Below are 26,072 nucleotides of genomic sequence, written 5' to 3' on the forward strand. Positions count from 1 at the left end.
ATTGAGCATCTGCAAACAAGCATCTGTAAAACATTCCTTGAGAAGAATCAAGGAATTTTAAAGAAAGAGACTATTGTGGAAACTAACAATGATATGTCTCAACAAAATGCATATATATGAAAGTGACCTGGGGGATTTCCAAATGTGATGGAAAAAGATGAATTTGCTTTTCTCAGAATATTGTTTTACATCACTCTCGTCCTAATTGCTAGTGCACACTGGGTTATTGCGTTTGGATATGTACACCAAATATTTATGACTAGTCTCTAGAATCTGAAACCATTAAACCTGCTGTTCTTGGAAAAATATCCAAGAACCATACAAACAGTTGATTGGTCTTTGCTAGCACATTCTTTGAGGAGCATAACTTTGATCCTAGGTGTGTAGTTGAGGTTGCAGGGGCTATCCCAGAATATCAGTAGTATGCTGCTAGGGCAGGATGCCCATTTCCTGGTACAGATACACGTGAGGGGTTTCTGGGAGACAGACATGGTACCTACTGAAAGCAGCAACTGAAATCATGGAGTCATTAAATGGTTTGGGTCAGAAAGGACCTTAAATTAACGAGCAGGGGCACATTCCATCAGACTGTGGTACACAAATGCCAGCAGAAGAATTTCATGGCTTCAAGAAGTTCATGGCTTCACCTGTGTGAAAAAGCCAGTATGCCTGTCTGCACATTCACCAGCCAGGTCTAGCCAAACAACAGGATTTAAAATAGCATTTTAGTGCTATACTGTTAGCTATGGGAAGTGTTTGGGTTTTTGACAAAAATATGTCAATGCCTTTGTAATAATAGTATGGAGCGGGTGCCTCTTGTAAGTTTTTTTGGTTTTTTTTATTTCAGTGCAAGCTTCTTTCTAGAGGGGTTAAACAGCTTCTAAGCTGTGAGCTCAGTGGTGTGAGTGGGTGGCCTGTGCTGCTGACTGCTGCAGAGAAGTTTTATGTGCTGTGGGGTGCTTTTTATGCAGAGTGGGGATGCAGATGGGGTTTGCAATTCTGTGCCTGGGTTGTCAACATTAAAAAAAGCAAACCAACCTGTAATTCCTCTCTTGAGTCACTACGGAGGTGCCTGATTCAGGATATGTAGCTGCTGCTTTTGTCAAATAGGTAACAGATCAGTGCTGGTGAACAGTACTCTCCCTTGCCAGGGGAAGTACTTAGATGTTGTGCCAAGTTTGCCCTGTTTCTGTGTGTTGGCTGTGTCATGCCAGACAGCTGATGTGATGCTAGGAAATCACAGAATCATAGAATGTGCTAAGTTGGAAGGGACCTTCAAGGATCATCAAGTCCAGCTTATGGCCCTGTGCAGGACCATCCCCAAGAGTCACACCATGCGCCTGAGAGCACTGTCCAAATGCTTCTTGAACTCTGTCAGGTTGGTGCTGTGCCCACTGCCCTGGGGAGTCTGTTACACTGCCTAAACGTCCTCTGGGTGAAAAACCTTTTTCTAATATCCAGCTTAAACCGCCCCTGACACAATTTCAGGCCTGGCTGCAGATGCTGTGCCTGCTGCACCCCAGGACATGGTTGGCTTTCTTGGCTGCCAAGGCACTGCTGATTCATAGTCATTTCAGTTAAGCAGGACCCTCAGGTCCCTTTCCACAGCTCTGCTCTCCAGCATCTCATTCCCCAGTACATCCAGGGCTGCCCCATCCCAGTGCAGAGTCCAGCAGTTTCCCTGGTTGAACTTCATATGAACTTGACCAGCAGCTTTGGCAGTAATGCAGGCAGCAATGTCTCTTGTCTGAAGTTGTACCAACAGAAATAAGGTCAAAAGGGGTCAACCAGCTGTCGAGAGTTGTAGTCATCTTCCTGGGCAAAGCCTCTCCCCTGTGATAAGTGCTGATTGGCAGTAGCAGAGTATGCATCAAACCTGGGATGATCTAGAACATATGGGTTACGAACATTTGGGATAACAAGGTACATTTCTCTGCAGATATTAAAAGAAGTTCCAGGACATTGCAGCAGTGTGCAATTAGGAAATCACCTTGCAGGATGCTTAGAAGAAGGAAGCGGCTTTGGCTGTCCATCTGGACTTTTGCCAGCTGAACTTTGGTCATCCTAATGAACCGTGATGCAAGCCTTTGTGTAGGAGCTTTGCCTTACTGTTAAGAGGGTACTGTCAATGCATCTTTGAAACCTTGCTGGTCTTCAAGGTACAGTTAATAATTTTGTGTGTGCTTGAGGTAAAGCAAGCTGTTAATATTTTCTGGGAGCAGGTATCTGGCAGTCAGATGAGAAAAAAAGAGGAGCTCCTTTATTCTGCTGCATTGTGGCTGCTGTGGTTCACTGGAAGTAATAGGTACTGTGAAAGTTTTCTCGAGACTTGCTTTGATTTTTATTTTTATTACTTTTTTTCTGTGTGTAGTACCACAGCTAGTAAAGCTTTTTATTGAGTCAAAGCTGTGTTGGCAGAATCATGCTGTTTTTAAAGACAAAGGGACTGATGGTCAGTAGTTAGAAGGCTTGTGGCTGCCAATTGTTATGCATTTGAGATGTCACAGCTGTGCTATGTTTCTAGAGCAAATGGGAGGAGGGGAGATGGAGAGACAAAATTTTAGGCATTTCTAAGATATGTAGGGCATACTGCTCTCATGTTGCCACAGAATAGCTGAGGTTGGAAAGGACCTCTGAAGATTACCTGGGCCAGCCCTCTGACTGATTTAGGCTTGCTGTGCTTAGATGTTTTTTAATGGTAACTTCAGGAGATTAACCAAGTTTGTGTTTTGTGAATAGCTATGTGAGCTACAGTTTTTTCCCTACACTTTCAGAACTGATATGATGCTATGTCATTGCAGACCTTATGTTATGTCCTTGGTTAGGCATGTGTTGAGTGGAGGGTAACCCAGCAATTCTGCACTGACAATTGTATTGTCTGCTTTCGGTGAATGCAGTTGTATGATCCAGTTTTTCTGTTGTTGTTTGGACACAGGTGGCATCTTAATTAAGGACAGGATGCTGAGGACAATGTTGATTACAGATTGCAGAGTTACAGAGAAAAGGTTTAGGAAGTATGAGTTTGGCCAGCAGGGTGGTCTGTACAAAACTGGCTGCAGCATTCTTGCCAAGTATGAAATTATTGCCTTTGCAGCATGTAACAGGGGGGGAACAAAGAGGTTGATCAGAAAGAAGAGGGAAGCCAGGCAGGAAAAGTGAGCAGGCATAGTGGCTGATAGATTACATTTTGCAAAGTTATCTTCTTCATTCTCTCCATATGCAAGTGCAGCTGCTGGTCTGTGTACAGGTGTTGGAGATGGGAGACAGCTCTGAAGAAGACAGCTCTGAATTCATTCCCGGAGAGTATCACAGGATACCATAACCTTTGTTATGCTGCAGTCAGTTTTTTCTAGGCCTGCATGAGAGCTTCAGTGTAGACTGAGCATCTAGGAAGTCAAGTCATGGCTGAGGTCACCAGTCTTGTGGCTCTCACCAAAACTCTGCCAACTTTTCAAGGCTAAAACAAGGTGTCCTGAGCCCTGTTGAAGGAAGTGCCACTTTCCAGAAGGCTTAGTGCTTCATCAGGAGGTAAATTGTATATAATATTTTCATTAATTATCTTGGCATAAGAGAGTGGGCACGTGCTAATAAATTCTGCTGAGAACACTCTGTGGGAGGCACTGTCAAACAGAGGTCTGGAAATGAGGGAAGAACTGGAATGTATTAAAGGTTGCAGTAGTAAAAATGGGATGGAGTCCTTAGTTTTATTCACGAAGCTGAATGTTTCTGTTGTTAGCATCCTGCTCATCATCTTGTCTGTGGAGGAGAAAGTCCTGGCTTTCACAGTTAATGGCAGAATGGCTGTAAGTGTGAAAAAGATAAATTCTGTCTTGTCTGAGAAGACATTTCTAATAAACATGGGCAAGTGTTGTGCTGATTTTCATCCATGTGTGGTTAGAAGCCCTGGTTAAACTTCTCTGGAATAATAAAACCTAATTCTGATTATACTCAAGTTGAAATTCAACGAAATCAAGTATAGATGAAGTGCTCCAAGGATGAAGGATGCAGAAGTAATAGAACAGTGCATATGGAAAAGGTTGAGGAGAAAAAGCCAGAGAAACTATGCCTTATTTTCTTTAAAAGCCAGTGGTGGTATAGAAATAGGTGATTGTCTATTAATAACTATAAAAGTTCAGCTTGGAATTGGAAGAAAAGTTCCTTGTCTATGATGAAAATCAAAGTTGACTTAACTGTTCTATCTTCCCATGAACTTGCCTATCTTCCCATAGTGTGATATGACTGGAAAATCTTTAGTCTTTACTTAGCCATCTGAGGGCTTCAGAAAGCAACATTAGGGTAGAAGTAGCCACATGATTTTTTTCTGTTAATTAACACAGGAGCCAGAATTCTTGGTGTTGTCTTTTGATATTTCATATTGCAGTATCAAGATGGAACTGTATGCAAATTCTGAAAAAAAATTCAAAAGCCTCCTTAAAGTATCTCTGAAATATCTTTAGAGTATAGTGAGAAAAGGGCCTGTTGAAGAGCAACAAATCTTGAAAGTAAATTTGCTTCAGTATATTTGAAATTTAGAAGCACAGGTCTGTTCTTGTGAAGCATTCCAGTTGTAGCTGCTGGTGGGAGTTGGTGCTTCTGTCTGATTTACAGGATTTCACTGGAGATGGAGCAGAATTAAGAAGAAAAACAGAAGGGTCCATGAGCTATCGATTTAATTTAGTAGGATTTCTTTCCAAAACTGGTGGCGTACTTAGGGGTTTGAACTTCTATTGCACAGAAAACTGTGGTTTAAGCCATTGGAGGTATATTAAAAGACTAGGTCAGTTGCATTATTTTTATTTACTCTTGTCTCTGTTGGCAATACCTATCCAGTGAAGGAACAGTAGTACTTCGTCAGCAGAAAATGAGAGGAGCCTGAACACTGATATTTGGCTCCTGCAATGTGACTGTGCGAGCCAGGTAACTGAAGTGGGCACTCTGCAAATTGAGCACATGGGTAGTAGTGCTGGCAGCCAAACTATCCCATCACTTAAGAATATTGAGCATGCTGGGAAGAGGAGGCTGGGCTTGGGGGGAATAGGAGACCCTATTGGGAATGTCCATCTGTTCTTCATGCTGATGAGGTTACATGCCTGTGATTTCTTGGCTGGAGAAACTTGACTTAATAAATAAATCTTAAAAAAGCTTCTGTGACTAATAGCAATTTGCGCCAGAAGAGGATGCTATCAATTTGGGAGTTTAAAAAAAAAAAAAAAAAAAAAAATGAGATGTCTTTGTTGTGGATCATTCAGCATCCAAGTGAAATTATTTTTTTTCCCCATTAAGGTATTTCAACACTTTGGTATCTTATTCAAACTAATAATTGCATGTTTTAAGTATGCTAGTACACATGTACTCACAGCTGCTGTTCCCATGTGGAAAAAGCAGTGCTATTAACCCAACCTCCCACTAGGGTTATAAACCTTGCTATTATGTGTTGGGGGAATGAATTGCAAGGAGCTCATTTGAAGGAGACACAGATTTATTTCTGCAAGTGAATTGTGCACTTGTTTTACTGTATCACCATGAGTCAGAAAGATGCAAAGTTGTCAGAGGTGGAAAGGTAGTCAGATTTCTACAACCCATTTAGTAAATTACAGTTCTGGTATACGATTTGTTAAGTTGGTTCAGTAAGGGAAAAATAGAGGACAAATTCCAGTATAAGATTGCTTACTATTAAGTAACAGTGATTATGAGTAATTAAGAGTAGTAAGAAGATGGATACTGATATTTTTGATGCCATTTTATTCGTTTTTATGAGGTTTTCAGAGTCATTGCACTTTTCTAGGCTCTGTCTTGCATGTTATTTTCTCCGCTTATGACTGTCAGTGTCATGAGGTCACAGGTACTTCCTTTGCACTGATAGTATGGAAGAAGAAATGTTTTCTGTGGTACTTAGATTATTTTGGTCCCTGACAGTCTGCCTGCCTAGTACTCTATTAGGATCCATTAAGCAACATGCTGTCTTTTGTGACTTTTTTTGAATCTTCTAGCTTTTGTTTTGCAAAGACAACATAGCCTACCAAGTAATTTTTGAGTCCAAACAGAAGTTATTACATTAAGATGTGAGTTAAGTCATTGAAGTGAAAAAGATATTGTTGAAATTCCTTTATACTTCTACGGAGATAGCTAACTGTATAGTTAGGAAATATGAGGTTAGAAATAGGTCTTTTCATCTATAGCTCTTTTTTTTTTTTTTCCTTTAATGTAGGAGTTTAGGTTAGTATATAATAGTTTGTGTTACGTTGTGTTTTGGCTTGATCCTGATAATAGAGAAATGTCAGTATCTGTTGCATCTGGTGAGTTAATAATTTTCTTTCCTGAGGAAATACACAAGAAGTACTCTTGAAGAATAAACTCTGCTGCAGCATACCATACAGTTATTGTACTTCTATGTAAGTGCAATGAAATGAACGCCTCCAGTAACATGTGGAGGCATTTAATTATCAGAACCATTTGTTATTATTATTTGATTTGCTGTTAAGGAAAGTAGCAAGGAAAAAAAGCCAACCCCCCCCCCCCCCCGGGAAACCAAAAGCTTTTTAGATGTGTTTTGTGGTTGATGTTTCATGCTTGTTAACTCCAGAGTTTGGTTTCAAAGCCCTTTTAATAGAAATGCTAATGGGATTCTTCTCCATCTTAAAGTGTACGATAAGAGATTTTTTTGTGGGAGAGCAACATAAGCTGTGCAGAGCAGCATACCATTCAGTAACACTGTCCAGATTTCTACAGGACTGGTGTTACTGGGATGGTATTTCACAAGACTGGGGGAACGACTCCTCCCTAGTCATTGCTTATAGACTTAACTTGTCAGTTTGCTAGCAGTCCGCTTGCTTTAACTTGTGTGTGTGTTCTCTGCTAGCGAGAGTATGGGTAGGCAAAACCAAAACATCCCCAGCACCACCCACTCGAGTTTGGTGCCTCCCTCAGTGTGCACTTCTCACCTGTGGGTGAAAGCTCCCACCTGGAAACCTTTTCCTTCCTACCTGCAGTTGCAGTGATCTGCTGCAGGGAAACCAGGAGTCATTGGCCAAACAGGTTAGCATGGACACCTGCACTGGTTTGATTGCAGAGTTTGGAGCTTCAGGTGGGCTAATTTACCTTGTTTTTTGGGGAGATTTCCTATTCCTGCTGGCCAGCTGCTGTAAATCTCTAATATGGCTTTGATCCATTCATGGATTAGAGCATCTGAGCAGCACTGACAGGACAAAGGAGATGGGAGCAGGAGTAGCATGTTACCTCCTGTGAACTCTCCGTTTAGTTGTAAAGTCTCTTGGTCTGTCTTCAGTTTGTGACAGCTCATCTTGGTTAGTACTTAATCCTGTGTGGCTTATGCCACTGATGATGTTAAATCTTTACTTCATGAAAGTAAAGATTTACTGTATGGGTCTATCATTTCCTTTATTTCAAATCTATCAGGTGATGTTTCTTCCAGTATCTCAGGTCCTTCTGGTGGTTTTAGTCTTTAACAATTACCCACTGTAATTGTTACTAGTCTAAGTTAAAAAATAATGCTGTTCTAAAGCATTATTATAGCTGTGCTATGCAGTAGAATATATTTTGAGCTGTGGACTTCAGCTTTCTGAGCAAAAGTTAATTCTGGGCTTGGAGTAAGTAGATTTTTTTCACTTCCTTTTGCTGTTATCCTGACAAAGGTAAACTCTTGAGATGAACAGCTGAGGTAAAAGAAATTATCTAATGACACTTTTTGGTAGTAAGTTGTAAAAATAGGTAGTACTTGGGATGCTTTTGTTTATTCTTGTTCATGCCAAAGCGTTTTGCAATCAGGTTTTGTTTAGATGTAGTAATTTCTGGTTTGCATTTTTTATTTTCAACTGGAAATGCTGTAAATCCTTTTCTAGTAATGTGTCTATCTGATGCAGTCCCAAGCAGTATTAACATCAGGCATGCCCTTTGTAAACCTAATACAGCAGGAACTGCTTCCCCCGGAGGTGCAGAGAAGCAGAATTAGGTTTGAATGGGAAAATCAAATAAAGCTGAATTGAGAGGAAAAAGAATTTGCGTGGATTTCTGAAGTGAGGGCTGAGTGTATTGTAGTCTGTACACCTTCTCAATTTAGTGGCTGGTGTAAATGGGGCTCCCCGGTGTAGCATGGTACCTTACCCCTGCATGATATGGACACTGCCCTTCACAATCCTTAATAATTCATTTGAAGCGCAGCCAGCAGATAACTGCCTTACTTTATTTCAGAGTAGCCGCCTAATGTTTGACACCCATTTTGCATTGTGAGTACTATGCATTGATTAACTAACAACACTAAAGTCTTTCTGAAGAAGTATTTTTTTTTTTAACAAGAAGAAAGAAGATGTAGATAGTTGTGGAAAGGAATACTGCCTGCTGTAGGCCATCACATGTTTTTCAGCAGTTTCTGAGTCCACTGGCTATCCATTCTGGTCCTTGCTCAGCCCAGCAGCACAAGGCAGGATGACCTGGCTGCACCCCAGTCATGGCAGTGCCACCATGAACGTGTCACCTGTGGTGCTGCGGTGTAAGTCCAGCTGCAAGGTAAGTCCAGCTGCCTTCATGGTGAGGAGGCCTTGATGCTGACTCCTTCACAGGTGCTTGATTCATACCAAATCAGAGTCTGAGCTGATGCAGCTTTTCTTGATAGATAAAATATAAGAATTGCAGGACTTAGCAGAGTTTAAAGACTTGGAGAGAGTATTAAACTTCAATGCTGTTTTGCAGCCTCATATTCTATTTTTCACCTCTTTTTTTCCTGATGGTTTTCACTGAAAACAGCAACATACTTCTCTTTTTGGTTTGTTTTCTGTTGAAATAAATATCTGTCTAATAATGCAGCAGTAATGAGGGAGAATTTTTGTCTGTGATGCAAAATCTGTATGTGACTCACATACATGGCTAGCATTAGACTGATGATTACAGAGGACCCATTTTCTGTAAAAAATGTCTTGAACTAAGCATGAAACTTGATTCTGATTTCGAATATACACTGGCTTTGTTTACTCATTCCATTTAGAATGGCAGATTTTTTCTGGCTTACATAATTTTAAAACTAAAATACAGCCATAGATTATTAGATGACAGCTGTTGTCTCAAAATTCTATTCAGGATTTTTTTTTTCCCCCACATCTATACTTCATTTATTCTTGGCCTTTCAGTTAAGTGTGAACTTGTTCCAGCACTGAGACTGGGAATCAGTTCTGTGTGTCACAGGTTTTGATGCAGTCTCAGTCAGGACAAGCAGGGTCCTAGAAAACTGCTCCCTTCCTTCTCTCCTGATGTAGCTCTGCTGTCTGTCCTGACATATTGAAAATTATGTTGAAATGAAGCACAAGGGGAAGAGCAAAGCTAAAGTAGGAAATCACAGTTGTAAAGGATTTAATTAGAACAGATTTAACACTGTGCCTATACTTTATTTCAAAAGTTTATAAATATATTTGCATGATCATATTTTTTTCTTTAGTGCTGCTCTTTATGAGTTTCTTGCAAAGTCTTAATTTGTCACACTGAACCCCTCACTGTCTCCATTCCTAATCAGGCAACAAAAGACAGCTAAACTGTGATTAAATCAATATATTTTCCCTCTGTTTGTATTTAGGCACGCTTTTTGTCCTGTAATGATTACCCAACCACATAGCAGAAACAAACATTTTACTGGTATTATTTAATATATATTTTGCTCAGGACACCCATGGTCTTTGAAGAAAAATACAGCCTTTTTTGTTTCCTCCTGAATGCAGAAAATTACCACTCTTTTTTGTAGAATGATCACTTTCGTTGTAAAGGTAGTTTGAAGAACAGGTGAAGTGGCCTTGCAGCTTAGAAATTATTCATCTTACACCTTGTGTTTTCCTCTTCTCTTGACACTGCATTTCTCTGGTTTGAAGAATGTATCCATCAGCAATTGCAAAATACAAATTTTCGGTTTCTAGAAGTTTAGTGAATTAACGTATTTTAAAACCAACATACACTCTTAATATTAAATAGCTTTCTGTTTTTACAAATGCTAACATGACTTCATGCTGGTTAGCAGCTCAAAAGCTGCATCTGCCAATAATGGGTATTAGAGTACTGTAGATAAGAATTATAAAAACTAAAGTGAAGGTACAAGGAATAGAACTGGCCTTTTAAGTTACCAAATAAACTCTTTTACTGTTGCCATTTACAACAGAGAAATATCTCCTTATAGCCCAGCACCAAAGTAGCAAAAGAAGCAGGTGCTGATTCTTCTATTAAATTTTTAATTTGACAGAAAAGCCAGGTTTTGCAGCCTACCACTTGCTTGCATTGTCTCTAATTGAGTTTTAAATGTTGCACTCTGTTTCCTGCTGTAATGATGATTTATATCTTTCTAGTTAATGAGCTTAGATAATGAGAGCATCCATGTTCACGGGCCTTGAAAGCCACAGCAGTGCTGTAGTCCACTGAAAAATTACCTTAAATGATGATTCTTTTCCCTTTTACTTAAAAAGGAACTTCACAGAACACTGTTCTTGTAGGTGACAAATAAAAACCTTTGTTAAAGATGGAACCTTAATGTAGAAAAGCATTTTGGCTAGTCAGGTGTGAAATAATCCCACAAATCATGATTATGAATGATCTACAGAAAGATTAGTGTTGGTACAATTCTTAATGGCACTATCTAATGGCCTTTCCAAGGGTGTGACATTCTTTTGGCATTTCACAACACTATCTTCTGTGCCTGAAAGAAAAGTATAATTAAAGCAAAACAAGGTGATATTTACTAACTTTGAGTACCAAACCCACAAAGAAAACAAGCAGTGTTTATTGAGGTATATTGTTCTCTTTTGCGAGCATTTCTGGAGGTGCTTTTTTCTGACACACTAGTATGTAAATGAGATCTACAAGACAGGTAGTACAGGGAATATTAAGAATATTTGCTCCAATGCAAATCACATCTGATCCTTATTGTTATCCATACTACTTCTGATAACTTGCTCCAGTTTAAATAGCATTAAATAGATTTGTTGTAGTTTTGTTATTGAATTTTTTGTTTGTTTTGTTGGTTTGGGATTTTTTAGTAGAGATATTAATACCTAGAGTAGAACTTTGTTGTAACAATTTTAAAAGGAAAAAAAGGAGAAGACTGCTTTCTGGACTTGAAAGATTTGTGCCTGGTGCAGAAGCCTTGCTAGGCTGCAGAAGTCTGATGTGGCTTTGTTCTTTCAGTTCCCTTACTGCTGCTGTTTGTTTCTAAAAGTAGATCAATGAGAAGGGCTCAAAGAAAGTCCTGAGTTCTTTTCCTGCTGAAACTTAGGACTGGAAATTGTTCCTTGCTCAGCTTGGAAGGAATAGCTCAGAGACTTCCAGATTTGGAGGATCTTCTAGACACTGCCCAGATCCTGGGATCCCTTGTAGCTTGGTCAGTCCTCGATGGAAGAGATGCCTGTTGTGCACTGTTGAAGGAAGTAATGGTGTCCATGGCAAGTTTCTAATCCTCAGTCGTCTAAGAGAAATTGTCAAAACATTTCTAGACTTTTAGGTCTTTTCTATGCGGTCCAGTTTCAGTGAGCCTTTAATCAAAGCTGGAAAAGTATTCAAAATAAATACCACTTTTTTCATGTTTTTAATTCTTAAAATAGTATTTTAGACTATTATAATTCTTAAACAAAGGACTAACGTATATATATCTGTTCTTTGGTGGAAAACCCCAAGTAGCTTTCCTAGCTGTATGTGCAGTCTTTTGAGGTAGGGGAGTTAGTTGTTGATTTGTAATTTTTTGTTGTTGTTGTTGTTTTAGAATTGTCTGTTGTCCAAGACAGCATGAAAAATGAGAAAAATGCATTGAAAACCTTTTCTGCTTGTCTTATCTCATAGCACCTTCATCGGCTCTACTTCCTGCGATGCATAGATATCTGTGCTTTGCTTGGTCACCAAAATGACACACACACAATTATCTTCTTTTGTGGGTGATGATCTTCTAAAACCTGATTGCCTTACTTGTGTGTTTTCTGAAGATAAGGTCTTGTCTGCACTGACTCATTTTTTTTTTGTCACAATGATATGTCTTCCTTTTTTAATAAGATGCTTCTGTTGATTTTGCTGCTTGTTTTTTATTTTGGTCACATCATTTTCAGCTTTCTAGCACTCTATTTATAGTAGACAGACTGATGAAGGTCTTTATTGAATTTTCTTTACTAAGCTCAGTAGTAAATATTTAATTTGAAATATAGATACTCAATAATATTGTATGAAATTTTCAATGAATATATAGGTTATAAAATTTCTGGAGTACATGAAAACATTCGGATACAATAAGTACTGGTTTATGATCCAAGAGGTTTTTGGTTTTTTTTTAGTTCAATTACTTAGCCAGATAAAAGAGGCTAAAGAGACACTGCCAAGCAATATCTACAGTTTCAGTGAAGCACAGGCAAGCTCTAATAAACATATGAATACATTAGAATTTTATTATTTTTGTGTGCCTGAAAGGTTTCTGCCTTTAGGTCACTTCAAATAACCGGGTTATTGCAGTCCAAAAGAGAAGCAAGAAGCCTGGATAGTCCATGAAGTGCAAATAGAAATTTTTTTTCTTAGTACACATTTTTCACTTGACAGTATCAAATCCACAAAAGAATTGTTTTCCTAAAATTGTTGGACTGTTAAGAGCCAAATTTGACTGGTCAGTTGTACTAACCATTACAAGGGAGGTGCAGCAGCAGCAATTGGTACTTCATAAGGGAATGTGTAACAAGGGCAAAGGATTTTATTTCATTAAATCAAGACAGCATGTTCTTGGGAATAAAGCCTCTTGCCTGTTTGAAAACAAGGAGTAGAATAGCTAGAAATATGCATAAAAATAATATAAATGCCATCAATGTAGAATAGATCAGGTTCACTATTCCTCTCCTGTAAAATGACAGTTAGTTAGGCTACTCATTATAGAAAACAAAGGTAATTAGACATCAATAAAGAAATTAATGAACAGGAAATTGGAGTGGACCCACTCCTTGTAGCAAAGGAGTATTGAATTTGAGTTATGAGTTCTTTCAAGGCCCTGGAGTCCAAATTTCTGTCTGACAGTATGTGGATGATAGTAAGCAACAGTGTAAAATTTAAGCATATATAAGTATCAATGGACCTATACAGCCTTATAAATGCAGGGTAGATGTTTTTGCTTAAAAACACAATGGCATCTTCTGTGTTGGCTGTTTTCCTAACCAATTGCAGTAATTTTGTTGCAAGAAAATGAGTAACACTGGGTTTACTGCATTTGCCTTGACTGTGTGTGAAAGTTGAATCTCTTCATTTGGCATTTGGGGTTTGAGGAGTGTGGGTTTTTTTTTTGTTTTGTTTTGGTGGTTTGTTTTTTTTTTGGGGTTTTTTTTTTGTTTGTTTGTTTTTTTTTTTTGTAATAGCAATTTTTGTTTTTGTGAATTTTCAGCTTCCCATGATGTTTCACCATTCTGGTTGATATTTTATGCTCTAGTGAAGGACTCTGGTCAGAGAGACTCCTGGAGTTGCCTTGATAAGAGTCTGTGGTTTTGAGCACTTTCCTGGGTTTTTGCTTGACTCTGCTTTGTTGAACAGAAGCACATACTGCAGAGGTCAGCTTGTCACCAGCCCTCATGGGATGGAACCTTACAGCCTGTAAGAGGTGGTGAAAAGTGGCATTTCTCTCTGAAATTTAGTGGTTATAAGGAATCAGAAATGGATTGGTAACATACTAGATGAAGAATATAAAAGCAAAAGAGATACTGTGAGCATTTCCAACTGATGGTTTTTGTCAAATCATTTTTCACCAGTCCTTGTTTCTTACAGTTGGGACCTGAATTTAAAGCTGCAGGAACTGCATGCTAAAGAGAGATGAGGAAGAGAAATGCAATTTTTTTAAATATCATGAAAAGGATTTTTTTTTTTTCAGGACAAAAGTAAACTAATCTATGGCTGGTTTGGGAGTTAGTATTGTAGTATATTATAGCTGGAAAGAACATTTTCTGTTACAATTTAAACTGATAATGTATTGGATCTTAGCCAAAAGCAGACAATGTTCTTTCTGAAAAGTGAGTCATTCTAGGGAGCAAGAGAGTTAAAGAGGAAAGTTCTTCTGAAATAAGGGTTTAACTTCTTCAGTCTCTGTGTGAGCAGTGTTGTGTTAAAAAAAAAATCACCAATACCCAGCTTGCATGGAATGGGAACACGGAACAGCTCACTCTTACTGCCCCATTCAAGCATTATTTTGGCATCTTCTCTGATGGGATTGTTATACATAATTGTATTATCTGTTTGACTGGGGTTGATTCAAACAGCAGAGTCCTTTATCCTGCAAGTGAAAGTGTAAGGTGTGGAGATCCTTGGTTGGAGATACTGAATTCATGTACACTTAATTCACTTATCAAATGTCAATGAAATCTTTTGACTGATAGGCAGCATATTAAATACTTATCTCCCCTTGAAATGTCTGGTCAGTAATAATTAAAAATAGATTTACTAACTCTACATTAGGAGCCTCAAAGGATGTAATATTTGAGGTTACTGGTAGACTACAGACCAGAAGAGAGCCCTAAATGCCAATTCAGTGTAACAGAATTTTTCTCAGATTTTTTTCACTTGATACTCTCTTTACAAGTTGGTGGCCTTTTCTTCTCACCTCTGCTTTTGAACAGCAATACTCTCTTACCTCCCAGAAAAACTTACTGCATGTGATGTGGTTAGTGGCTGTTTGCTAAAATGATACTTCTTTCCTGTCACTCCCCTCTTCTGATTTTTTGGGCTTTTTCCCCTCTCTAGCCAGACATTAGGAAAACAATTCTTAATATGGTGTGAGGGATTGGTTAGCTTGCTTGAGGAGCACAGAGCAAGACCTAGCCCAGATCTGCCTGCCTGTCACCCCTTAGTGCTACCCTTAGTCCTTTTTAACTTGCTTGCACTCTGATTAATAAAAAGGTTATACAAAAAAGCATAATTAAGGCTATTCAGTTCATCAACATGACTTCTTTGTGTTTATTTTCATAATGATCATTAAGTGATAGCATTTTGTTTCTAGAACTAGGTATTAAAGGTGCCTTTAAACCCAAACAATTCTATGATTCATGTTGATTTAGGATCAGCATATGAATTTAACCATCTACTGAAGATAATGTTTAGATTTATGTTTTCGTCAAGGGAAAATCAGTGTGGTCAACTCCTCTTTGCACTGGGTCTCCTAACTAATTATCCTGTGAGCTTTTAGTAGGACAAAAAATTATTTTGGTGAGCTTTCTCTTGAAAGCACTTTCCTCAGGGCTTAGGCATTTTTCATCAGAATTAGATTTGCATAAGGCTTTGGTTATGTAATTTAGATTCTATAATTTCAAAAAGTCATTTTCTGTATCTTAAACTAGAATCGGGGAAACTTGCACATTGCTTGCTTTCCTTTATGTTATACCCACATATTATCACATGAAAACCCATAGTATAGAAAGGCTGGATTACGGGATGGGTGCAAAAACTCAGATTAAAAGCTCAGTAGGTCTTTGCTGCTGGTTCTTTTCATTCATGGGTCTGAATATAGCCCAAATGCTGCACTTCACTGAATTTCTTTAAGCTAATTGTGCTGGGTCTTCCAACTCAGGAGGCATATGAGTATCCATGTTGATACTGATGGTTACTAATTAAGAGCACAGGAATTTGAGAAATACTATTTTTATTTTCCTTTTGTTTCTGGGAAGTACAGAGTGCTACAGATACAAAGGTAACAAACAAATGCAATTTTTTTGTGGTGAGCAAATATTTGTTTTCCACTGATAAGACAAATAGTTGCACTCAAGGAAGGAGGATGCTCTTTGTAATAGTGTTGCTTCTGATTCTTCATAAAACACTTAGTGGGGGTGGGATGAAACATCAAGTTGGGCTGTGATGGCACAGAATGAAGAAACTGTGACAGCAGATGTTATCCCCAGGTAAAAATGGAGAACCTGTATTACCAGCCAACATGAAGGTTTTGTGTGTGGCTTTTTAGATACTAGGCATTCATATACCGAAGCTTGACATGCTAATACTGCTACCTGTAATATCTTGTACATTGTTGGGTGCTTGGAAGGTGATTGGATTGCAGTCTGTAATACTCTAAAATTCTGTAGTAAGAAGAGCAAACTATTCTATCCATCATGCCCCTGTAAATAACTGAGGCTTTCTTTGGGCTTTATGTAACTCTCACTGGATCCATGTAATACTAATGCCTGTGTTTCAGCTTTACTGGGGTTGAGATTAGTGCTGCTGAGAGAAATACCGATTGTAGAGAAACCTGTTCCTAAGAGTTGAATTAAATCATCAGCAAAAAAAATTATCCTGTTATTTGACATTCTCCTCTTCAGAAGTCCTTCATTCATTTTGCCTTGTTTCACCTTCCCTAAATTTCATGTGGAACATTGTGTTTAAAGCCAGGCTGTGCTGCTTCTTCTGCATGATTTTCCTTCCTCCTTGAGAGGGCTGTCTGCTTCTGGTGCATTGAATTGGGTGCAGCAATATAAGGATGCATTGCTCCCTCTCAGGCTATCCCTGCTGACTGAACCAGTGACCTTATAAACTGTTAAAATTCCTTGGGCCTTTGTTTTTCCCGTCTGTAAAACTGAGGATAAGAGAATTTTCCTATTGCTAAAAATAACCTTGATCTCAGGATATGAGCTGGAAATCCTGACCCAAACAACAGTGAAACACTTTCCTCACAAGTAATCCTTCTAATGGGGTTATTTGTGGAATATGCATTGCTCCCTGATTTTAAGGATGCATTTACAGGAGATAATGACAGTATACTTGCTTTTACATTTGCTAAGGAGGATCCTCAGGAGCAGTGCTGACCTTGAAAGGATGGCGGGGAAGTTTCTTTGGTGGATATAGGAATGCATGCTGATTTAGTCCTGTCAAGTTTTGTTTCTCTCTCTGTGACTTAATTCAGCATCTTGTATATGTGATGAAAACCTATGTTGATCTTGGAAAAAAAGATCTGTAAAATAGTCACTAGATTACCATCCCCTTTCTACTGCCACTCCATTAAATGGCTTTGATCTGGAATTGAAAATTTTCATTTGGTACCTCATTGCAAACAAATTATACCAACTTATTCTCCTGAAAAATTCAGCTGGGGTAGGGACATGGAGAAAATGGATTTTTCTCTGGCAGTGTAGGTTTTACAGCACTTGGTAGAGCCTGTTTCCTGAGACTTGTTTCTGGTATTTCCTGTATACACAAAGGCACTCCTCTGCCTGTTAAGTACCTGGTTTTTATTTTGTTTTGAGACACTGCAAATAATATTGTGACATGAGAATTAATATGTAGAGCTATTTTTAAAATCTTTGCGCTGAAGATATTTTTCTAGGCTTAACATTTTGAAGGGCTTCTGCTGAATGGGTTAGGGTTTGGGGGTTTTTTGCTTCCTCCATCAGAGAATATTAATGACTGTTGTCCTGAAGGTCTTTTCTGATGTGATGTTTTCCCTTCTCTACTCTTTTTCACTCTGCCTCTTCAAATCAAGTGTCATTAATTTGTTCTAGCCTCCAGGGGATGGTGGGAGAAAACTAACTCCTATTAGAAGGAGTGAGCGTGGGTGATCTTTACAGACACTGGAGTTGCAAGTGTTGGCAGAGCAGAATGCAGTATAGTGTCCTCATGGTTTGCACAGAAAACAGATTTTCCCAAGATGCTCCTTGCCTTTTTTTTTTTTCTCTGTGCAAAGAAGGAAAGTTTTCAGCCAAATAACATTGGCAGTGTGGCCTTGATGCTTCATTTGTGGCTTCCTTTGCTGTACCTGTATGGTCAGTGGTTTCTGGATTTATCTTTGGTTAACCAGGCCTCTTTATGAAAATATGTAATTGAAGTGTTTTGTTAATGCCAGTTCACTCTGGTAGTATAAACTCATCAATTTGCATGCAGTGATTGAAGGGAAAAGATAGATGAAAGCCTATTATAATCACATTAGATAACCAAATATGAATATGAATGAGATCATGCTTCTTTTGGAAATAGAGCTGTGTTGTTCAATAGACTTAGTATAACAAACATTTATATTAAAGCCCATTATGTTGAGTCTTGTTCTTGTTTTCTTTGGAAGAGTTACTTAGTGAGCTGTCTGCGTGACTCTGACCTTAATTTCAGTAAGTAATGAAATCTGCAAGTTCTTTAAACAGCTCACAAACAGGAACAGAACTGCATGGCAATGAAACAATGTATGTAACTTGACCACAAACTTTGTGTCTTGAGCTGCCCTTTCGTGACCAGATGCAAATAAAAATTTCTGGAGTTTCTTATTTTATTTTGTACTTCTTCCTTGTTGTTCTGCAGAAAATAAGGAAGAAAATTGCTCTTTCTTTAGTGATTTAAAAAAAAATTGAATGAAACTTTGGCATTCTGAACATTTCATATTGCAATGGCAATATATAATATTCCTCAGATACACATTTGCACACAAACCTCATTCAAGCTATAAGGTTGTGTAATCGAAGACGTGTGACCCTTATATGTGACTTTTTATTAAATTTTGAGGAAAATCAGAGCCTTATGGTTAATAGTTGAACCCTTCAAAAACAATGCAGTAGTTGTTCTCAAAGCACATGAGAATTTCATTCATATAGCACTTGTAGTTGTTTTCCCTCACGTTTACGAGTTTTCTGAGGAAGCCCAGTCTTTGATAACTGAGCTACAGAAGTTGGTATAGTTGATTTTGCTTTGCCTTTGTGTGCCCACTGTAAGTACTCCTTCCCACTTGGCTTCTTCACTTAGCCTTTTGTAACTTTTCATTCCTACCAACTACTTGCCTGGAGAAATGTTTAGGGCATACTTCTCATTGGACACGCAGCCTCTTTACCATGTTATTGTAGATCTGTTTAAATGACCAGCCTCCAGTCTGCTCAGACACGTGCAGGTTTACATGGAGCCATAGTTTCTTTGTCAGTAAGGCCTTGTAAGTACCAGGTGTCTTTGCAAAGCAATAAGCTCTTGGAAGCATGTGCTCACTAATGGAATGGTAAGCAGCTAAATGCTTCCAAAACATTGTACAAAGCAACCTCCTTTGGGATTTGCAGTCTGCATTCTACAGTGTAACTCAATAGGGTGTTTTCCTCCCTTAGGTTTTTTAGTTTTGTGTGCTGCTTTGCTCAAGCATAGTTTCTTGGAACTCAGTGCAAAAACATACCTAGCTCAGTGAATGTAAAGAACAAGTGGTGGATAATATTCCCTACACAGTGGTTTAAAAGCTATCTTTGCTTGATGTTAATTGCCATATATGTACGAGTTTGCAAATATTACTTCTGGAGCTGGTGATATTGTTACATATGTGCTCCTAATACCTGATGGCATTTAAAGATGAGAATATAAGCTGTGATACATGGAGTGAAAATTCATGGAAATAGTAACTGTATTTTACTATCAGCCTATAATGTTACACCAATTAATTATGTACCTGATAAATGAGAAAGTAAGTGCAGCATATCCAAACTGTTGCAGATAAAAACTTTTTGAATTGATAGTGTTTAATGTAGTGTGAATATAAATTTTGTTCTTAATGTTGATTTGGAGTGGGAAACCATACAGAATAATCTTTGGACTGAGTTTGTACATACTGAAGAGCATTCAGTTATCTGAAGGAAGGTATATGAAGAGCATTCACAGACTCGTTTATTTGTGCCAATAGACATTGCACTCTAAATCACTGTTATACTACTTTGTCATCTATAAATAAACTGGCAAATGCATTGCTCAGCTTCAAATTTCCTTCACTGCTAGTACCACTTGAAATCAGTGGTTCCTGTTTCAATGCTGCTTGTTCCTCTGACGTAAATCAAAGAAAAATCCTCACAGTGAAGCCATCAGAAACATAATTTAATTTGTATTAGGATGGCAAAAACATTTCTGCTTTGTCTCCCTATGTCCAATTTCTATTTTTATAATAAAATGGTATTTTTTAGGCAGTTAAATTGGAAAAAATATACTGCTATAGGTAAAGGTTGTGTAGTGGATCAAAATACCCATCATAACAAGTGGAAAAAGCTGCTCAGAAACATTTCTCAGGATTTGCAAGGGCAGTCTTGTGAACTTGAATCTTATGAAGGGGCTCATGTCTTCCCTTAAAACTTCCTCAACAGAGATAAATTTCTGAGGAGTCCACAAACAACCAATGTTTATGAAACTTTCTGATTGTACTAGCAGTTAATTTGTTGAAGATCAGGACATTAGTTTCAAATAACTTAAACATTTCTTTACATTTGAAACATTTCTGGTGTGTTGTGCAGTTCTGGAGCTTGCTGCCCTGAGAGTTTAGGTACGATGTTGACAGGCTGAGATAGACAAATTCTTAAGCAATAAATTTGATGCCTGAACTGATCTCTGGAAATAGTAAGTGAGTAGAAAATGTTTTGTTGTTCTCCAGCTGGCAATTTTAGAATACAAAGGAAGTTAAAGAGCACTGAGTAAATTAAGGAGCACTGTCTTCTTAGGGGAGAAAAAATTGCTGTCATATTACTTTGTTATTATAAATTAATGAGTGTACAGAGGCCGTGACTTGATGGCATTTCCGTGAAATTGGTAATATTGGAAAGTATGTGAATTCCTTATGGATTTTTTTTTTTAACATGAACACAGCTGCTTTTAATCTTAATCCTGCACACATAGAAACCGTGCTTTACGTTCCCTGTGTTCATAGTTTAAATCCATAAGTATGTTGATCCTGGAGATCTTCATTAAAAATTGAATTTCCTGCTTTACTGTGCTGGGGATATTTTTGTTATTGGTTGATGAAGGAATGTTCATACCTCTTTGCATGTGTTGTTTAATAGTAAGAGCTCTAGTACCAAAAGGGGGCCTGTGCAGGCATAACAAAACAGGATGTGTCTGGCAAAATTAATAGATTCAGTGCTAATGCTTGTAAGGGAGTAAACCTGAATATATAATAATTAGTGTGCTTTTAATTTTTTTTTTTCCTGTAACAAGAAGGATGAAGGTAGTGGTCTTATGAGTGTGGAGTGGATATGGAACCTCTTCTGTGGGCTCTTGGTGGGACAGTGCTGCAAGTTCTTTCTTAGTGATATGATGCTGCAACATGATATGGAGACTATAGCAGAATTATTGGCTGGTGTATTTATTTGCCTTTATGAATGGAAATATAATGCTGGATCTCTTTTGCCCCCACCTAATGAAAGATAAAGCATTGATTCAACTGCCTGGGAAATCTGGATCTGAGGTTCATAGGACTTTAGAATTGGAAAAGAAAGGTGGCAGAACCATAGTTTTAGTAGTTGCAGTTCTTTTCAAACAATAAACAGAATATAGTAGCATATGCATGCAAAATTGCTCCTTTAATTAATTTGTAAATCAGGCTATTCATCAGAATATAAGTATATGGGTTCTGTATAACAAGGACATTTCAAGTCTATACATGCAAACCTGGAAAGTATGAAGTTTCTAAGCTATTCCTCTCCAGGCAAAATACTAATTGGATTAACTGTATGTAACATTGTCATTTTCTAGTAGGAGTTCTGAGATTCAGCCATAATAAATTAAACCTCAGTACTAACCCTGATTTTGAGCATCTTTCTCCCTCTGCTTTTACCTGCTGATTTTAAGCTTCTCTTTTGGAACTACTTCAATTGACAAGGTTAGTTTTGAGTGCTGGGCTTTTCAGCTTTCCATCTTTGATGGGGGGTTTTGTTTTGTTTTTCCTGGATATATTTCAGCATCTATTGCTAAGTATAAAAGGAATAGGCTGCTCTGTGCAAAGTGCCTAGAATACCTATCAAGTATCTATTTTTGAAACCAATTCAGACTTTTGCAACTTGTGGGATTGCAGAGCTTTGCCTTGTTATTTCTGTCCTGTTCAATGATTTTCACACTGCTTTTCTGACTTGTGACAAATTCAGGGACATGCAGGTCCTTGCAGAAAGCATTCTAAACTTTCTAGTCTCTCTGCAATGAGCCCAGTGTATTTACATGTTCACACATGTCTGCATATCAAAAGAAAATAAAAGGTCTAGTTTCTTTGTGCTTTAAGTGAAAGTAAAAAAGTTAAATCCATTTAAAAATCTCTAAGTCTTGTTCAACTTCAGGTTTTTGCAGTTGGAGCAAATGGGGGCGGGCGATAATTGGTAGAGCTGTACAGTTATGTAACTAAAAGCTTTTATGCTGCAAGTTAGGAGAGCAGATTGCCTGGCCATCAAATTGTGACACGTGTTTTTAATCTTCCCACAGTGTCCATGCAGAGGAGTACAGTCAAGAAATGTGTATTGGTGGTACATTAATGTGTTCAAATAAAGATATTACCAAAAAATTTCCTCTGGGCTAGGAACATTTTTTTTAAGAGAAACAGTGGTGGTGTCATATCACTTGGGGATTTATATACTACTTATATTGCATAATTAATGGCAGATATTATTCTTAGGTTGGAATTGTAATTGTTGATGGCTTTTAGTATGAAAGTTGTCATCTAAAACTCGCAGTGGGGAATCAACTAGTAAAAAGATTATACAGTGCATCACAGTGGTGATAAGATAAAATATGCCATTTTATGGGGAAAATATCATGTTACTGTCACAGAAGAATGGTCAGCTAGCCAGGAATCATGAATTGTCACCAATTTCAAATAGATATTCATGAAAGCAGTGACTGAGATATCAGTGGGTGTTTGGGATGGGTTTCTTTCTGGATTTTGTATTTAATTTTTCTTGATTGAAAGATACTATATGGATCTTAGTGTATACATTCATGGAAAAGTGACACAAGTATAAAAACTATAATGTGAACTTGACTGAGATGAACGACAATAGCATATGAACACTTTACACTGGGAGTTTGTTGGGTTTGGTGTTGCAGCTGTTGTATATAGTCCTTTTGTATCTATATGGAGTTGTGACTTCAGCTTCTCCATGGCATGCTGACAAATGTGAGGTTTGCTTTTCTGCAGTGGAACAAAGCCATTACCTGAAAGAGAGCATCTGAATTTTTCTTAAGTGGGCAGCCGCTGCACGATAAGGCCTATCTTGGACTCTTGTTTTTTTTCAGTTTTTTCAAAATCACCCTTGGAGTGTGAAAATCAGATTTTTTTTTGATTGGGCCACTGAAGGGCCAGTTTAAACTGAACTCAGTACGAATCAGGGCTATTCATATCACCTTGGTTAAGGATCATTGCCATAATCTCTGGTTTTGACCCTAAATGGGATGTGTGTGGGGGATGTTCTCTTTTGAGTAGAAGAAACAAAGCAGATTTTGACATTGCACTCTTAGGCATCCATGAGGTTCTCCAAAAGCATTGCCTGCCTTCCTGCAGATGCTTGAAATCACCCACTAAGGAGTTTAAAGTTTCACAAGAGATCAGAGCCAAACTTTTGCCCTGAAGGCACAGACAGAGGCATCCCCGCCTAGGTGTCACTTGTGCTTGGTCTGTCATGTTTATTTGGGCTGCTCTTTCTAGGGAACCAGCCTCTTAGATTGACTTCATTGCAATGAAAGTGAAAAAATCATAATTACAGGAGATTAAACAAAGGGGTAGAGGCTGAAGTGTGAAACACAATGTCCTCTTGTGTAAGGTATGGTTTGGGAAAGCAAACAGGATGTTTTTCTGTTCTGACAGCAGAAGTCAGAAACGTGTCAGTTTAACCAGGCATACACAGGACAGGTGTGCTTTGCATTTTATGGAAAGCCCATTGCTGTTCCTTTAGGTTTAAGACTAGGAAGAATGGAGGAGTAATTTTTAAAAAAGAGTAACCTTTCTTAAACATACTCTTTTTTTCTTTGATTTGTCTTACTGCTGTTGACAGTATTGTGTGCTCTCGTGGCAGTACCAGAAATGGACAGATACATATGAAAATAATTATTGACTAGATTTACTGATGGCTCTCCTTTAGTTAGTTACTTGGTAACCTTTTGCACACACATATATGGATGTACATCAGCTTCTGCTGAGCAGCTGCTAGTGCTCAGCCGCTCTTTAACTGGTGAATGATGCACAAAATTGTCATAACACATCTTGCAACACAGGGACTTTGGATTGTGTGTACCTAAGATGATTTTTGCATGGTGAATCTAAATATTGCTCCTCTTCTGTTCTAGTTTGTGGAGACATCCATGGTCAGTTCTTTGACTTGATGAAACTGTTTGAAGTGGGAGGTTCTCCTGCCAACACGCGGTACCTCTTCCTGGGGGACTACGTGGACAGAGGGTACTTCAGCATTGAAGTAAGTTTCTAATTTCTGGGTTTGGGTGCAAAACTGCTTGCAGCATATTTTGTATATTTACCATCATATCTTAACTAGCTCAGGAATACTGAGGCTCTTCACAAATACCATGTTAATATTGCCGGTGTTTTTATAAAGGTTGCTTGGAATGCAGCAAAATCCCACTATATCTGTGCCAGAAAGCTGACACAGAATGGTGCTAACTAGTGGCCATCTAAATATTGCACAAAAGGCAGCATGCTCTGCAGCTTGCACAAGTTAAATAGCCTGAGTAGATGTGATCAATTACAAAAGAGACATAACAGAAAAACCTAACCCGTGACCTGTAGTTTAGATTGATTTTTAGGTTTATTTGATCTGAGTTTCCTGGATGTGAAATTTTAGGAGAATGAAGAATTAGATGTGAGGTAAATGGGACAAAAAGCCAGCACAGAGCATGCTGTGCTGGAGAGAATGAGTAAATTCTGCTTAGATATGGCATGCAGGAGTGCATGATCTCTGGCTTTTGATGCAGCACCTGAATCCACAGAGAAGTGATGCACACGTGTTGGGTGGTGTTGAGACCTGTTGTAGTCTCCAGGTGTGACCATAGAATATGCAGGTCAAATGGCCTCTTTAGCTGGCTTCTAAAAGAAACAGTGTCCTATCCAACCTGGCAGCTTTGACTAGAAGCAAGTCAAATACCCAGCCCAAATCCTGTGTTCCAGTGCTTGTAAAACAAGCTAGAAGTTTTCTTCTAGCCTTTGTTATTGCTTGATTTTACAAACTGGCAAGATGAAGTGCACAACTATTGAATAAAACCTGATGTGGATTTGTTTGTCTAGGTTATAGCTGATCTAGTCATTGAACAGTCAATCAGAAACCCTTGCTGAACTCTTGATCTACAGCTTGACTGTTTCTGTGAGAAGTTCTAGCCTTCAGGGCATGGTGGGAGAAAAGGAGAAAACTAACTTCTATTAGAAGGAGTGAGCTATTAGAAGTCTCCTTCCTATTAGAAGGAGGGAGACTTGAACTCCCTCTGAGTCAGGGCAGAATGCATTACCTGCTGGAAGCAATACAGATCCTGTGATACATGTCTGTGTGTCTGACTAGATGGGATGGTGTCACATGGGAACACATCCACTGCTCTTTCTTTCTACATCCCACATCAAAAGCACACTGTTGCCATATTGGTATGGCCAAGCAGCTGAGTTGTTTATGTGTGTGGAAAACAGACCAGTGAATTATCTTGCCAGTGTTATGTTTAAAGTAAGAAGTTTCTGAAAAATTAGATTCAATAAAACTACTTTTGCTTTATTATTTCATTTTAAAACTTCATTTTAAGTGAGCTGTGAATTAAATCACTGCTGTGGATTACCATGCTGGATTGCTTGGGGAGGGTTGGGAAGGAGGAGCAGGAAGAGCTTCACAGACTTAAACCATTGTGCAGCTCTATCATGAGCTACAATTTTTAAGTTGTGATAACCTCATTCATATCTCCTGCAGTTTTTGATTGGGACAAGATGTGTCTGGAAGAGGAAAGTTTTTTCTTCACTTCTATATACATAGGCTTTTAATAAAAGAAACAAAACAGCTTTCAAGTGCTTCTCTGACAGTTTACTAAAATCTCTTCCAGGGCTATTACCAATTAAAGAAATAGCAAGCCATATGAAACAAAGAAAACAGGCTATGTATAGGCGATAATCTCCTTCAAATCTCTCATTTAGCAACCTGTGCATACATACTTAGTAATTTGTATTCTGAATTCTGTTTTTCCATTCAAGAGAATTGCTTCCTCACTGGAAGCAGTATTAGCTTCTGCCAGTGCCAAGGAAATATCTCAGCTGTCATTTATATTATTTCTTTTGTACATTAGGTTCTCAAATCACTACTATTTTTTTGGTCACATAACTGATTTTCCCCACCTGTCACTTTGATTAAAGAATATTTTCA

General features: G+C 38.3%; 1 protein-coding gene across 5 annotated transcripts in view; it reads left to right on the forward strand.

Annotated features, from left to right (window-relative positions):
• The window catches only part of PPP3CA (protein phosphatase 3 catalytic subunit alpha), a 170,099-nt gene that overhangs the window by 96,111 nt on the left and 47,916 nt on the right, over positions 1-26,072 (forward strand). For all 5 annotated transcript variants that reach the window (XM_021531440.4, XM_021531441.4, XM_085579038.1 and 2 more), the window contains exon 3: positions 24,016-24,140. In XM_021531440.4, coding sequence (XP_021387115.1) covers positions 24,016-24,140 — 125 coding nt within the window. The remainder of the gene's footprint in view (positions 1-24,015; positions 24,141-26,072) is intronic.

The sequence above is a fragment of the Lonchura striata genome, chromosome 4, assembly GCF_050655825.1.
Source record: "Lonchura striata isolate lonStrDom1 chromosome 4, ASM5065582v1, whole genome shotgun sequence".
NCBI lineage: Eukaryota > Metazoa > Chordata > Aves > Passeriformes > Estrildidae > Lonchura > Lonchura striata.